The sequence below is a fragment of the Nanorana parkeri genome, unplaced genomic scaffold (assembly GCF_000935625.1).
Source record: "Nanorana parkeri isolate BGI_ZX_2015 unplaced genomic scaffold, ASM93562v1 scaffold1230, whole genome shotgun sequence".
Lineage (NCBI taxonomy): Eukaryota > Metazoa > Chordata > Amphibia > Anura > Dicroglossidae > Nanorana > Nanorana parkeri.
Window position 1 is genome coordinate 430,654 of NW_017307498.1, and position 15,723 is coordinate 446,376.

A 15,723-nucleotide genomic window follows, 5' to 3' on the forward strand; every position below is an offset into this window, starting at 1 on the left:
ATCTACCTTTTTTTGAAGAAGTCACATGACGAAACGCGTCAAAAAGGTAGATTCAACTGCACACGAGGAGTCCTCTTAGATTGATCCAGAGCTGCTGTGCCGGCCGGTTTTTATATTTCCAGATGTAAGCTACTATGTTGTTATAAACTTACACAACTTTAAATATTGTTGCTACTGCTAGAATTTCAGCATCCATGTAACTTACTGTTCACTCTACTGTAATCCTTTACACAATTACGAGAAGCTGCCTTCGCAGCTATCTTCTGTGAGCTACAAAACAGTTCCCTTCTATGTAATAGAGTTGAGTAGAGAGGCAGGTGCTTCTAGTCCAAAACAGGAGAGTACCCTAGGGTAACAATGCTGCCCCTGCATAGATACTATACGGTGAGTGAGCATTGTCACCCTAGGACAGGAAATGTGTTACTGGCAAGATCTGCAGGTAAGAAATAGGCAGCACAATGGTGTAGTGGTTAGTGCCTCTGCCTTGCACTGGGGGTCCCTGGTTCCAATCCCGTCCAGGTCATTATCTGCAAGGAGTTTGCATGGATTTCCTGCGTGGTACTCTGGTTTCCTACCATACTCAGAAGCCATTTTACCCTACCAGCATGTCTTTGATCTAAATTGCCCCTCGTATGTATGGATGTGAGATGAATGTGAGATGGGGAACTTCGATTGTCAGCTCCTAGAGGGCAGGGACCCATGTGAATGTGCACTGGTGCTGTGTAAATTGTTGGCGCTATATAAATACTTGTAATACAAAAAATAAATAAATGATGTCATATCCTGAAAAAAATAAAACTAATGCAACCATCACATTTTCAGGACCATTGTTACATAGTTACTACAGACCCGTAAGCTACAATATAACAAATTTGTTTTTGTGTTTTAAATAATGTTTTGCCATTAGACTATTGGCTACCAGTGTTGGCAAATACTGTTATTTGGTGTATAATTATATAGCCAGTGCTATGGAAGAAGGTACGTAATGGGCCAGTAAGTTGGATGGCCCGACCCAAATGTTGTGTTTGGTAGTCTAGCAGGTAAAACTACTCCTGTGTACTGTCTGCCGGAAGTTTAGCTTTTAAACTGCACCCTAGAACACTTAACCTGTAAACCCTAAAGCTGGCTACACAGATCGAGTTTTGCCATTTCCTGCTGAACTGGCTATGAATCAATCTGTAGGAGGCCCTGCTAGCACCACCTGGCTCATCAAACTTCTATCTGCATATTGAAGGAGCTGGCTGGAAAATTGACAGCCAAACCATGACTGCAGCCAATCAGTCAGTTTTGGTATGTTAAGGGTAGCCTGATACAGAGGCACCTTGATGTGGCTTGTGGTATCTACACATAGATTATAAATAATAAATGGGTTAATAGATCCCTTGGTTGGATAGTAGGGCTGAGTGCTGGACAGCTTCACATTTTGTATTGAACCCAGGACATGTTTTGATACATCTGCATCACTCGCACCACTAGGGGGGAAGTTCTAGTATATTAATCATACATTTTATGTGTGAATAGATCCATTTATATGGCAGGAATTACAAGGCGTTAAAGCTGCTTTTCTTCTGCTTCTTTCAACTCCACTAGTAAAAGTGGTGAGGTTAATTCCAGGAACTGATCTGGCAGCACATGCACCTCAGGCAAATGTTTAGATTTACAAATCATTTACATTGAGCGTCTTCTTTTTACTCAGCACTGACACCAGTTGAATGCAGATTGTTTAGCTGGGTTCTTTGTCGCCATCTTGTGGCAGAATAGGATTACTGCATTGCAGAAGAACTATATGTTAAAGGCTGACTTCAACCAAAAGAAAAAAACATTTTGTGTGCATTTAGGCTTTAATGCTTTATCGATCAGATATGAGAATGAGATCAGCCTAATTCACATAATATTATCAGTGTGTGTTTAATATACATGGGAGCAGCCATTATTGCTCACTGCCTATTCTGGCTCTGTGCTGGAGTCTGCTGCTGGCCTCTTCACCTGCCTGTCAGTCTCGTTGTGTCTTCAGAACTTTCTAAAACTGACCCGTAACAAGTATACAGGTAAGAAGTTTGGACTGCATTTGCTGTGAATCTGCATGCTTGTTTGTACTGAAGCCATAGGCAGAAGGTATCATAAATGATGGCCACTGTATTTCTCAAAGCATAGGATTTCTTTTAAACTTACAAGCTCTTGCATTCTTTCTGCAACTTTTTTTGTTTAATAACTAGCAAATACTGACGGAGGTAATCTGGTTGGAACATACTTTACAATCCTATTATAGATCTTGTATAACATAATTGTATTTGTGATGCCTCAGATTTGAACAGTATTGCTCTTTGAGAGGTATGTAGGATCTGTATATAATTTAACTATCTGTTGTATTCATTACAGGTATCTTGGGATATGTGTCAAAGATGAAAAACTATATCCAATTCTAGAGGTAAGAATTTTTACACCGGCCACATCAAATTCCTGAGGCTGCATCCAGCCTTCAGGGGCAGCTGGACAACCCCCCTCACCACCTCCACCATTACCACCTTTGTGCCACTGTGCCTGGGGTATCACTACTGAGGTGTTACAACCAAGAATCTCCAGCACCAAGCCACAACTGATTGGAGGTTCTGTGATAAGGCGAAGTTAAAAGCACACATTGGTTGATGTAAACAGTTCCTATTTACAGCGGACTCCCTTGCTTGCTGAAAACCTATAACTGCTTCTATCCTTCTTTTCTGAAGAACCCTGTGAAATGCATATCATTGATCCTGGTTCTGTCCTCTAGTTCTTAGAAAGGGAGGTTGCACAGTTCAGTCGCACAGTAAAATGTCTGTTGAACCTGGCTGCAGTAGATCATATAAAACCCAAGCTGGTGTAGTAGTGTGTAGTATCTGCATTGTTACTGTTGGCAGGCTTTCCTATGTAGAGTTGCAATTTTACTGATGTTACGGACATTCTAACTCTTTCCTACTTGAGGTCTTGAGTGGAGTTTGGCTTTCATTATATGTATGGCTGTAATAAGCTTGGTCCTGCCTCCAGTGTAAGGCCCCTTTCACACAGGTATTCCGATCAGGTCTGTCTGTCAGTCAGTTTTTCAGGTGGATCTGATCGGAAGCCTAATGTTAGTCTGTGGGCAGCCAGATCTAAACAGACAGGCGTCCATTTGCATATGGTTACCCCCTACTCCGGCTAGGTCCAGAAAAACAAATTCAAATCCATTTCATAGGACCTGATTCTGCCGAGTCAGGGATAATCTAATGTAAATGGACACATGTCCGTTATTGTTTGACTCCCCATAGACCAACATGGGTTGGGTGATTGTCTGTTTTTTTTTTCCGATCGCCAGATGGAGGAAACAAATGAACAGATACAGATGTCATAATGGTGACATCTATTCCGTTCAGTAGGGGATCTATGCATGGATCCACTCCATATCAGAACTGAAGGTGTCTGTGTGAAAGGGACCTTACACTTGATAACACCCTCCAGCAATTATCTGGCTGTTAAGAGGTGTCACATGGGATATATATATATATATATATATATCTGTCCTAGCAATTTAAGCTAAGGGGTGGCCCTGTCAGCACCACTACGTTTGACAATCAACTTTTGTTGAAGGAGCTGGACTGAAAATTATCGGCTGCACAGTGACTGCAGCCAATCAGATGCAGTCTCTGTTGGAGTATTGGGATAGTCAAAGTACAATAAACAGCATGGATGGGGGAATCAAAGGTTCTCACTCTTGTTTAGCCCACGGGGCTGAACAAGAATAATCTATGAATTTAAGTTTCACCATTGGAAGCACACGATATTCAGAGATTATGCAAAGATTTTTCTGGATCAGATCTGATTCAGCGGAACTTTTTATTTTTAGCTTTACCAGACTAATAGATTACAAGGGGAAAAAAGGAGTAAGTGGTAAAAGCAATTTGTAGTGTGCAAAACTGACCTTACTTTTTATATTTAGATCAACAGTTTCTGCTAATTTGCTATACAAGAGCAGTCCACCTAATACATATGTTGCAATATGTCTGTGAAGGTTCTCATTCATCCAGCTCATGGGAGGAGGATGAATGAGCATAGGGTCAGAGGCCTTATGGAGGTAAGATGTTGATTGCATTTGCATAATTGGAGCGAACAAGTGTTATTAGGCTGCCTAACACCTCTCACTGGTCAGAATAACACATGCTAGCTCCAGTCATGCAAATGCAATCATCTTACCTCCATGAGGTCTCTGACCCTATGCTGGTTATGATAAGACAGATTGTTGATTGGAGCAACATGTGCCCTAGTTATTCCCAGATAATTTTTGTACAAGTAATTCTCAATTAAAAAGCTGGTCGGATGACCTGTGAAACGTCTTCAAGAGAAATACAGCAAGTCCTGTTGCCTTATTTTTTTAGGGATCCACCTATTACAGTTAGTCTGCTGAGATACTCAGAGATGTCCCTACCATAGTTCTGAAGCAGCTTGTCATTTCTGGTAGTCCTGCCCGCTTCTGTGTGCTCCTTCTCCTCCTGTGCCATGCTGCATAATGTAAGATTAGGAATCCAGCATGGATATATATAAAATCTCCTACATTAAATGACAATGCTCTACCTGAAACCAAAAACCTGTTTAATGTTTGTTTTTTTCTTTTCTATTTTCTGTCCTCAGTATGTGAATGGGGGCTGCCTGGAAGAATTGCTTGCCAACAAAGACATTATTCTGAGCTGGAAAGAGAAAGTGGACCTGTCATGTGACATCAGCAGGGGGATGGTCTACTTGCACTCTAAGAACATTTACCATCGAGATCTCAACTCCAAGGTATTTATGTTCATGTGCAAAAACCTATAGCAGCCCCTTGGAATGGATTGCAGTGCTGACTACAGCAAGCTGAAATCTGGTTGGCTGCTGGGAGATGCTGTCCTATAAATAAAACCAATCACATTTGGGATTAAAATGACACTATACTTAGGAGTCAGATCTTAAAATGTATTCAGGTCCCTTAACTATTAACAAAAATGTATCTTATTTGTGTAACACTCAGCTGTAGATCCTCAAATCATCTCTGAATTGGTGCCGACACTGTCCTTCCTTCTGGAGGGTGGCTACTTTTGTTCCCCATGTGCCCTGTGTGTGTTACAAAGTAGTCACCGCTCCAAGCTCACTCCCATGATGGGGGCAGCTTGAAATAACCACAGCTTTCTGGAGATCTTCTCCAATCTGTAGTAAGATTTTAATGTGCAGGAGGGCACGTATTGACCCAAAAGGCAACCCACAAGAACATGGGTGTCCTGATGGGATTTGAAGCCAGGATTTCAGCACTGTAGGTCAACACTGCTAGCCAGAATGCTGCCCAAAGATATGTAAGAAAAAAATCACTGGCTATACCTAAAACCTATGCCAGCACCATGCAGCAGTCTAGATTAAACAGTCACAGTTAAGTCCTGCCCGCTTCTGTGTGCTCCTTCTCCTCCTGTGCCATGCTGCATAATGTAAGATTAGGAATCCAGCATGGATATATATAAAATCTCCTACATTAAATGACAATGCTCTACCTGAAACCAAAAACCTGTTTAATGTTTGTTTTTTTCTTTTCTATTTTCTGTCCTCAGTATGTGAATGGGGGCTGCCTGGAAGAATTGCTTGCCAACAAAGACATTATTCTGAGCTGGAAAGAGAAAGTGGACCTGTCATGTGACATCAGCAGGGGGATGGTCTACTTGCACTCTAAGAACATTTACCATCGAGATCTCAACTCCAAGGTATTTATGTTCATGTGCAAAAACCTATAGCAGCCCCTTGGAATGGATTGCAGTGCTGACTACAGCAAGCTGAAATCTGGTTGGCTGCTGGGAGATGCTGTCCTATAAATAAAACCAATCACATTTGGGATTAAAATGACACTATACTTAGGAGTCAGATCTTAAAATGTATTCAGGTCCCTTAACTATTAACAAAAATGTATCTTATTTGTGTAACACTCAGCTGTAGATCCTCAAATCATCTCTGAATTGGTGCCGACACTGTCCTTCCTTCTGGAGGGTGGCTACTTTTGTTCCCCATGTGCCCTGTGTGTGTTACAAAGTAGTCACCGCTCCAAGCTCACTCCCATGATGGGGGCAGCTTGAAATAACCACAGCTTTCTGGAGATCTTCTCCAATCTGTAGTAAGATTTTAATGTGCAGGAGGGCACGTATTGACCCAAAAGGCAACCCACAAGAACATGGGTGTCCTGATGGGATTTGAAGCCAGGATTTCAGCACTGTAGGTCAACACTGCTAGCCAGAATGCTGCCCAAAGATATGTAAGAAAAAAATCACTGGCTATACCTAAAACCTATGCCAGCACCATGCAGCAGTCTAGATTAAACAGTCACAGTTCAGAAAATACTTCAGAACATGAGTTCTGGATTTTGAAAGCGTTCCCTATTCACAAACCTTTCAGATCACACATTCATGATGTGCATTTTCAATGCTGCCTACACTGCGATTCCTCTTTCATTAAGTGCAAGTTCACAACTGGAAAGTGATGAATGATTAATGCCACCTCCTCCATAGAATGTGTGTTGGCCTTTTCCTGAACGGATACAGTGGAAACGGCTCAGGAATAGATAAAATCATCATGATGTAAATCAAGAGGATAAATTCCCTTTGATATATATTATATATATACATACATACATACATACATACATACATACATACATACATACATACATACATACATACGCTTGATTTAAATCCTCATATCAAAATGTTTAGAATGCGTTTTCCTTGTTTATAATTTGTCATGATGTGTATATAGTAACTTGGGTAGCCATGTTTGCTGATTACATGCATAGGCTCTGCTTTGAAGTGATGCACAGTGGTTGTGCTTTACTGCTCTTTTTCACAATACTAGTCTATGAGTTGCTCAAATTATTGAAAACAATGCACTCCCTGTGTATCTGATGTCTTAACCATACAAATATATTTTGTGGAGCCACATGGAGCTCCACCTAGAGGCCAAGATGGAAATATGAATATTAGCACTGCTATAGTAAATTCTGCAATACTTTTATCTTTAAAGCAGAACTCTAATTACTAATATAAGACAACTCCCACACTTCCCTTGACCTCCCCTCCCCTGGTGGTCTAAATGAAAACCTATGATAAAATGATATACATACTGTGCATTCATATAATATATATTGGGGATTAACTTTAAGTTCTTCTTTATTCTTCCAGAACTGCCTCATCCGGGTAGCTCCGCGGGGGAGGGAAGCCTTGGTGACAGATTTTGGTCTTGCCCGGGAGGTGGTGGACCTCCCTCTGAAAAATGGTGAAAGGAAATTGTCGCTTGTGGGCTCGGCCTTCTGGATGGCCCCTGAAATGCTACGCGGAGAACCATATGACCGCAAGGTTTGTTTATATATAAGATGTATCACATTTAGGTTGTTATAAGGATATGTAGAATTTCATTTTTGTTGTCCGGCCTTAATGAAACGTTACCAGTAGATACTAGACATCCTAGTTTACCACCAGTCAGTGCTGGGTTTAAGTTGTGGTTATGTGACGTGTCACAGCCACGTTCAACTTTTTATGCGGCCATATTGAACCTGTGCTGCATAAGTCACCACAACACACCACCTTCTGCCTATTCATGGAGGGGAGGTGACACCTAGAGCTGTACTTGGACATCTATTAAGAAGTGGTGTCTCTCTGTACCAGGGTTCAGCAGGTACAGGTCTGCTTACCTACCAGAACAATGAATTTTCATGGAACTGGAAACGACATGAACCCTGCAGACAAAGTAAGCCTCTCAATTTCAATTTTGGAGCCCTTGGAAAGATTTTTTAACAACTAGCACACTCCAGCAATTACTATGAGATTAGGTGAAAGGAGTAGAAATATGTTGGAAAGGAAGAATAATATATGGGGAGAAGGGAGGAAAAAAAAAGTGAAAAGGTATACAATCAGACATTGGGTTTTTTTTGTGTTTGTTTTTGGGTGGAGTATTTGTTTTGGCATGAGATGAGTGAGTTAAGGTAAATGGGAAATGAAAAATGATGTAGCCTCCGTTTCCCTCCAATAGACAGTAAGGGTGGAATTATGCAAATGGGAATGGCAAAGTCAGGAAATTTGGGGGAGTTATAAGCCACTCAATTTCAATGGTGTGTTTTGTTTGCTGCCCAGAGTTGTGCTTTAAGCAATCTATTAAAGGAGAGTTGTTTCCTTTTGTTCTTTGTAACTAAGGACAGCCACTTTGGGCCCTGTGCTATTTGATATGTGGCCCTTTCCGACCCCAGCAGTCATTAGTGGAAGCATTCATTTGTCAAATGATGACGGTGATCTCTAGCAGTGTCAAGAGTCTCTGATGATCTCCGGCAGTGTGTCTTCAGTCTTCAGCCACCCTTGTTGCATGTCTGAAGTCTCTGATTGTCTCATCTAGTACATCCGAAGTCTCTAATAATATTTATTTATTATATGACGGAAGACTAGCAATGGCTCTTGGAGCTGTCAGGGGCCACAGTTGAGGCCCCCTACACTTTGTTATTGACGAACACTGGATTAAAGGGCCATCCACTCAAAGGTGATGTTTAATTTGGGTAGATTCCAGTATTACCTGCTGAGCTCTTATATTTCTTGGGGGTAAGTCAAGATATCTAATTTCATCAGTTTCTTCAACCTGCTGTGACCATGATCTGGTGTCTCACACTATCGGGATGAGAGAGACTCCATTGGTAGAGCTTGGCATTGGAATTTACTGGTGACACAAGCCATTTAGTGATTTGGCTCATGGTGTGATATCAATTGACAGTTGGTAGTCTTGGAAAATGGCACAATAGGTATTTATTAAAGCGCCAGTTCATTTAAAATTGCTATTTTGCTTATAGGGGGAGTCTGGTGGTCTGAGTCAGATGAGTGAGAATTCATTGGTAGAGCTTGGCATTGGAGTCTTCCAATGACATAAGCCAATTGGTGATTTGGCTAATGGTCTGATAAATATCATGAGAAATAGATAATCCGCGCTTCTGGAAAGGAGACTAAAGTGGAAATGTATAATAAATTAAGACCTAAAGCAGCTCTAAAAAGAGGATAGAAGAATCCTATCAACAGTCGAGAAAAATATATATCAAAGCGCTAAAGGTGTAACTAATATGAAACTTAGTATAACCAAGTGATATAGTGACTGCCACCATGAGGACAAGGAGTTTCGTTTGACACTGCGCCTGAGACGATCCAGCTTTACTTCTGGGATACAGCCAGCGCTACAAGGGAGAAAAACCAAACACTCACCTTGCAGGGACTGAGAGTAAAAACAACTGGGTCCAAGTTTGAAAGCACGATTGCAGGCTCAAGTGTCACTAACTAAAAGCCTTCAATCCAACTCCATTTGGTGAGTACCCACCCAAGAGGGGCTGTCGGACCACCGCTACGATATATATACCACCATCAATATATATCATTAACAACTTCCTTTGTACACGTTTTTTTACGTTTATTTTTCGTTGACCAATTTATTCCAATTTTCTAATATATATTTTTTGCACGGATCGTTTATATATTGTGACCTATTCGAGGTCTTTACACAGTGGTTGAAAGTTTTTTATTGTCCCAATCATTTTTTGTTTTTCCACAGCACTATTGTACTATTAATTTTATTTTTATTTTATATATTTTTTTATGATTCTATGTAAGACATATCACTTGTTTTAGAGCTAGACCGCCTAAACCTACAATTTCACTATATCACTTGGTTATACTAAGTTTCATATTAGTTACACCTTTAGCGCTTTGATATATATTTTTCTCGTCTGATAAATATCAGTTGGCAGAAGGGATGATCTTGGGGAAATGATACATTATTTCTTTATTAAAGGGTAAGTCAAGTGATATTTTGATTATAGAGGGAGACTCGTGGTCTGAGCCAGATGATTGAGACTTCATTGGTAGAGCTTGGCATTGGAGCCTACCTGGGACATGAGCCAGTTGGTGATTTGGCTGATGGTGTGATGGATATCAGTTGGCAGTAGGGGTAGTCTTAGAAAATGGAACATTTAGTTATTTATTAAAGGTTCAGTTCAGTCAAAGGTGATATTTTGGTTATAGGAGGAGCAGGGCTGGATTTATTATCTCTGCTGCTCCAATGCCAGGTTCCTCAATGCGCCCCCCCTGTATTCAGGCTGCATACAAGTGATCTCGACGACATCGCCGAGATCACTTGTACAAAACAAGCGGCAGCTGTAAATTGTTCCCTGCTGTACATTTAGCCCTGCTTGCCCAAAGCAGCACATGTCCCGGGTTTCGGGAGATAGGAATTGCATACCCCTGCTGCCCCAAGGCCGGGCCTCGGTTGGCTTTGTGGGAAATCCTGCCCTGAGGAGGAGTCTGGTGGTCTGAGTCTACCGTGGCTTTCTTTAATGTCTTTTGATGCTCCAGCAGAGAGATCTCACTGCCATAATTCCTGACTTTACTGTATATATCTGTACAACTGGGAGTTTTGTATGTTCCACTTCCAGCCCACCTTTTGTATGTTCCAGCTCCTCCTGCTCCATTCATAATAGTGTGAATGAAAACCCAGCAGGAAGAGAGGCAGCCTCTTATTGTGGTGTGCCGACCCAGGAACTCCGTTCAGAGATAAAAGGAACGACCAGCTTTACTCTCTAGCATCTAAGACAAATTGAAAAATATCTTTTTGGGTGGACTGGCCCTTTTAATTAAGCTGTCTTACCTTTTTGTTGTTGCCCATCAGTCAGAATTCTACCTGCACAGGCAGAATGGGGTCTGGAGTGTGAATGTTTGAGCCTTCAAGTCACAAAATAAGAAACATTATAATAAGGACATTTTATATTTATCTTTATTCCTTGTTCAGGTTGACGTCTTCTCTTTTGGAATCGTCCTGTGTGAGATTATTGGTCGAATTCCAGCAGATCCTGAGATCCTTCCAAGAACAAGAGTAAGTGAGCTCCATCGCAAGGTTTATACGGTGGTATATGTATTGTAAGGATGGACAGTAAGTGAGACGTGGAATAATATATGAAAAGCAGCCAAATATTTTCGGGCTTTTGTAATGACCAATGACTGGCTGGACATGTTCTTATGCAATACCAGCACTGGCGGAACTACCAGGGTCGCAGCGGTTGCAATTGCGACTGGGCCCTGGCGTTCCGCCACTTGGGGGGGCCCAGCAAGGAAGTAGAGGGCCCCCCGGCGATCGTGCCGCTCTTTCCCTGTCGCACAGCCACCCGCAGCATGTACGGGCGGCTGTGCGAAAGGGCTGGAGACTGTCGCTGATCCCAGAGAATGAGCTGGTCCCACCTCTTAGGGGCGGAGCTAAGAAGGCAGTCTCTTAGCTCCGCCCCCTGGCTGCCAAGACGAGGAAGAGGGCATGGGCCTGCAAGAGAGGGAAGGTAAGTTTGGAGTGGGAGGGGGCGCTCGGAAGAGAGAGAGAGTGTGTGTGTGTGCGTGTTGCTGGGACTTATAGTCCCGCATAGCTGGTGGTTTTCTGCATTGCTGTATGATGATTACACAGCAATGCAGAACAGCACCAACTATGTAGGACTACACGTCCCAGCAATGCATTATAGGGTGGGGTGGGTGGTTGGATGCTGGTGGTATTCTGCATACCTTACTTTTATTATGATGTATTGCTGGGACTTGTAGTCCTGCATAGTTGGTGGTATTCTGCATTGCTATATGAAGATTATACAGCAATGCAGAATAGCTCCAACTATGTAGGACTACAAGTCCCAGCAATGCATTATATTTTTAAGTAGGGATACACCAGTGTTAATACTGGGCATTTTCACAAGTACTCGTACTCGTGATAATGCCCGATACTAAACGCAGATACCGGTGTTCTGTCGAGAACGCTGACCTAGTCGATTTTGCCGACCTCAGCATCTGCGCTTACACACAGACCAATATTATCGAGGAAACCGGGATTTATTCACAAAGTATTTCGTTTTAAATTGTTAATTGTGACCGATAATAATATTCCGTCCATCATTTACTGCCATGGACGGCATATCATTAACGGTCACAATTAACCATTACAAACGAATACTTTGTAAATAAATGCCGGTTTCCTCGTTAATCCCGTCTGTACATAAACACAGATACTGGGTCAGCGTTCTCGACAGAACACCGGCACTAAAATTTTAAACAAGCGGCTGCCTGAGGTCCCACGCTTGCTGGGGACCTCGGCAGCCTTCCTGTTAACCATGCAGTGCCGTGGGGGGTGAGGGGGGCCTTCATGGTTTCTTGCACCGGGGCCCTGAAGGTTCTAGTTACGCCTCTGAATACCAGTCATTGTATTTGCAGAAACTAAACTTCAGACCTACAGCTAAATTCGGAGTTAAAGTACAATATAGGACCTGTCTTAACTGCCAAAGATGTGTGTATCTCCCTATCTAGTCGTGGGATTTATACAGGTCTATCACAGCACAGCCAGCGTGGTGACCTGACCTTTTCTCTGCTGCAGTTAAGCAACAATGTTTGGCCATCGCCTTGCTTACAGTCTGCAGCTGAACAGTGAAAGAACAGCAACAGACTTGTGGAGTTATCTCTCTGCCTACTCCTCCTATCAACATGCTCTTTGTCAGCACATGCAAAGTCAGGACCCTGATTGGCCCAGTGTTGCCCCTGCCACTCTACAGGGGATTACAAAAACCTTAATTCAAGTCAAACTCGGGTATTTCTGTTAGTTCCATTAAAATGAATTCAATTGTAAAAATGCATAACTGCATTTATTGCTGCCTGAAGTTCGGCTGGAAAGTGCACCCACAATGAGTAAAAAACAGAGGCGTTTGGGGGCGTGGCCCTCCGCACCTCCTCTAGTCCTGGACCTATGAGTCCTAGGCGATACTCTTGGGTCGGCTGATATATGTAATTGAGTTGGTTTCTCAATGTTCTGTGATACCCATCTTAGAGCTTTATCACCATGTCTTGAACCTGGTATGTTGCATCCACAGCTTGTGTAACTTGTGTAACCTTGTAACCTCATGACAAACATAGTGAGTGTACTGATGTGTAAATGCCTGGGTTATGTTGACCCAATTGTTGTTTGTGATGGTGTTGTTGTTATCATTGTTGTGTCTCGGACACTTGCAAAAATCAATAAAAATTATCTATAAAAAAAAAACAAAAAACAGAGGCGTTTGCTTCGAAAAATGCTAGTTGTCTGCATTCCTTGCTGATGTGGAACAAGCATGCAGCAAGTGAAAGTAGGAGAAAAGTCATAATTCTTTACCTAAGTACTTGTTTCAAGTCTGAGATTAGAAAGTATTGAAGTTTTATTCCCGATGTTGAAATATTGTTCAGCCTTTAAAATTCCGATCTGTCGTGTTTTGTCTTGAGAGCGTTCTTCATCATCTATGTAATATGTTTTATCGTTTTCAGGATTACGGCTTGGACGTGGTGGCTTTCCAAGAACTAGTTGCAGACTGTCCCAATCGGCTCCTGGAACTAGCGGCCAGCTGTTGCAGGGTAAGGCTCATTTGTATTGGATTTAGGTAGCACTTTAAACCTTCCCCTGCCAGGCCAATTGTTCCCATGTACACACACTATGGACACTAGAACCCCACAAACCACATGTTCTGAAAGCAGAGGACCTATAAAATGGCGTGTGTTTGTGTATGTATATATAGTATACTTATATTGATCATAACCAAGCTGTCAGTAGCAGATCCTTAAAGTCCTGTAAGTTGTAAGGTGGGCCCTCCATGGATTGGCCTTTTTTTTTTTTTTTAGCACATTCCACAGATGCTCAATTTGGATTCAGATCTGGAGAATTTGGAGGACAAGTCAGCACGTCAAAATCGTCGCTGTGTTCCTCATATATCCCACTCACTTCCAGGTGCCATTGTAACGAGAGAATAAATATTCACTTCACCTTTCAGTAGCCATAATGTTAAGGTGCCCATACACTGCATACACTGCAACACGAGAATCGGGCGAAATCCCGCGATCGTACGAGAATCGAGCAGTGTGAACTAAGACGCGCAACCGTTTCTACTGTACGGTCGCACGTCTTTTGTCGAGCCAACATGTTCGAAAACCCGCCGAGAATCGTACGAATCGTACAATCGTTTCTAGCCTGCTCGCCCGATAGCTGCGGAACGGGCCGGTGTGCGCACGCACACACTGCCCGTTCTGCATTGCCGTCATCGGAAGCCCGCCCCTCAGCGGGGCGGGCTTTCGATGATCGCAAGTACGATCTGCCCATCCAAGATGGGCAGATCGTACGGGCTTTCAAGAAGCATACGACCATTGCAAGACAAAAGTCTTGCGATGGTCGTAAGGTGTATGGGCACCTTTTAGTGTGTGTGTGTCTCTTCCTGGAAAGGAAGAGACACACAGGAGAGTGATTGATTGATTCCTGCGCTATCTGCCTCCTATGTGCATATCTACTTCTAGATATACACATAGGGGGCAGATGGCGCAGGTTTTTTTTTGGACACTTAATTGATTTGATGAGAGGAAGTATTCACACATCCTCTGATTTACTCACTGCAGCTGTCACTACACACATAGGGGGGAGATATAAATAAGCGCGAATAAATAAAGGGTTATATATACTGATTGATTTCTAACCAAATGTAATCATACCACATACCAATAGATGTGGTGTGCAGGCATTTCCATGCAGCAGCTGTCACCTGATCATTAACTTGAATGGGTGACAGCTGCCGCTTGTAAACGCCAGATTAGGCATTCCTAATTAGGAATAATTAGGAAAAAGCAAGGAATCCCTAATTGAACCAGAACCTACATGTGTGAACCTACACCGCCTCCCCCACCCCGCCCCCATATACTTAAAAAAAATACCTACCCCATCACATATAAAATAATACACCCCCCCATACACCTAAAAAAAAATTACTACCCCTGCACACATAAAATAATACACTTCCCCCCCTCCCATACACATACACACAAAATAATGACACTACCCCCTACATATAAAATAATACAACCCTCTCCCTGCACACCATAATATAACATAAAATACAAAGCCTTTCTCCTGCTTACCTTTCTGCAGGGAAGGAGGCACGATCCCTGGTGATCTAGCGGTTATTAGTAAGGTCTGCTCCAGCCGAATGGATCCGAGTGCCTGCCGTGACAGGAGCAGCTCTGCGGTCTGCATACGAAGGAGATGCAGACCATGTAGCTGCTCCTGCAAGTCAGGCACGTGGTCCGTGACCTTGTACCTGACTTGTCAGCTGGCTGCGGGACACATAGTACCGGTTCGCGGGCCCGTACCTTGAGACCACTGCTTTTAGAGGCTCTCCATAGCCCCGTATATAATATTACACACAACTAATTCAGCCAATACAGTGACTCCTTCTTTATCAAATGGCTTAGTCAGGTCTCCAAAAAGTTTTAACCTACTAATCTTATTGTTAATCCTATTTTAAAATCTGCAGCTTTCCTTTAAATAATTTCTGGTGATCCTGCTAGAAGTCCTTTTTTAGTCTCTTCCTGTTATAGGGTGACAACACGCTGTCCGTGTCCCCCAATTCTTCTGCGTTGTCACTTTTGTTTACATGCACAGTGATGAATATCCGTGGTCACAGGCATGTTCCACTTTTGTCACCATCTGGAAACCCGCCCTGAGAAATCTCATGCAGTCATCGCTAGAGTGCTAGTAGACAGGATGAGTCTGCAAAGTGGCTGCAGGAGAGCAGAAAACACTGAGCTGCAACAAAGTATGAAAAAAGGCTGAAAATGTGTATTTTCTAAAAGGAAAAAAATGACAGTTGTTTATTATAAT

At 42.5% G+C, this 15,723-nt stretch overlaps 1 protein-coding gene across 2 annotated transcripts in view; it reads left to right on the forward strand.

The window, feature by feature from the left end:
* The window catches only part of LOC108797128 (dual specificity testis-specific protein kinase 2-like), a 76,748-nt gene that overhangs the window by 59,950 nt on the left and 1,075 nt on the right, over window positions 1–15,723 (forward strand). For both annotated transcript variants that reach the window (XM_018568701.1, XM_018568702.1), the window contains 5 exons: window positions 2,380–2,428; window positions 4,639–4,788; window positions 7,194–7,367; window positions 10,822–10,905; window positions 13,350–13,436. In XM_018568701.1, coding sequence (XP_018424203.1) covers window positions 2,380–2,428; window positions 4,639–4,788; window positions 7,194–7,367; window positions 10,822–10,905; window positions 13,350–13,436 — 544 coding nt within the window. The remainder of the gene's footprint in view (window positions 1–2,379; window positions 2,429–4,638; window positions 4,789–7,193; window positions 7,368–10,821; window positions 10,906–13,349; window positions 13,437–15,723) is intronic.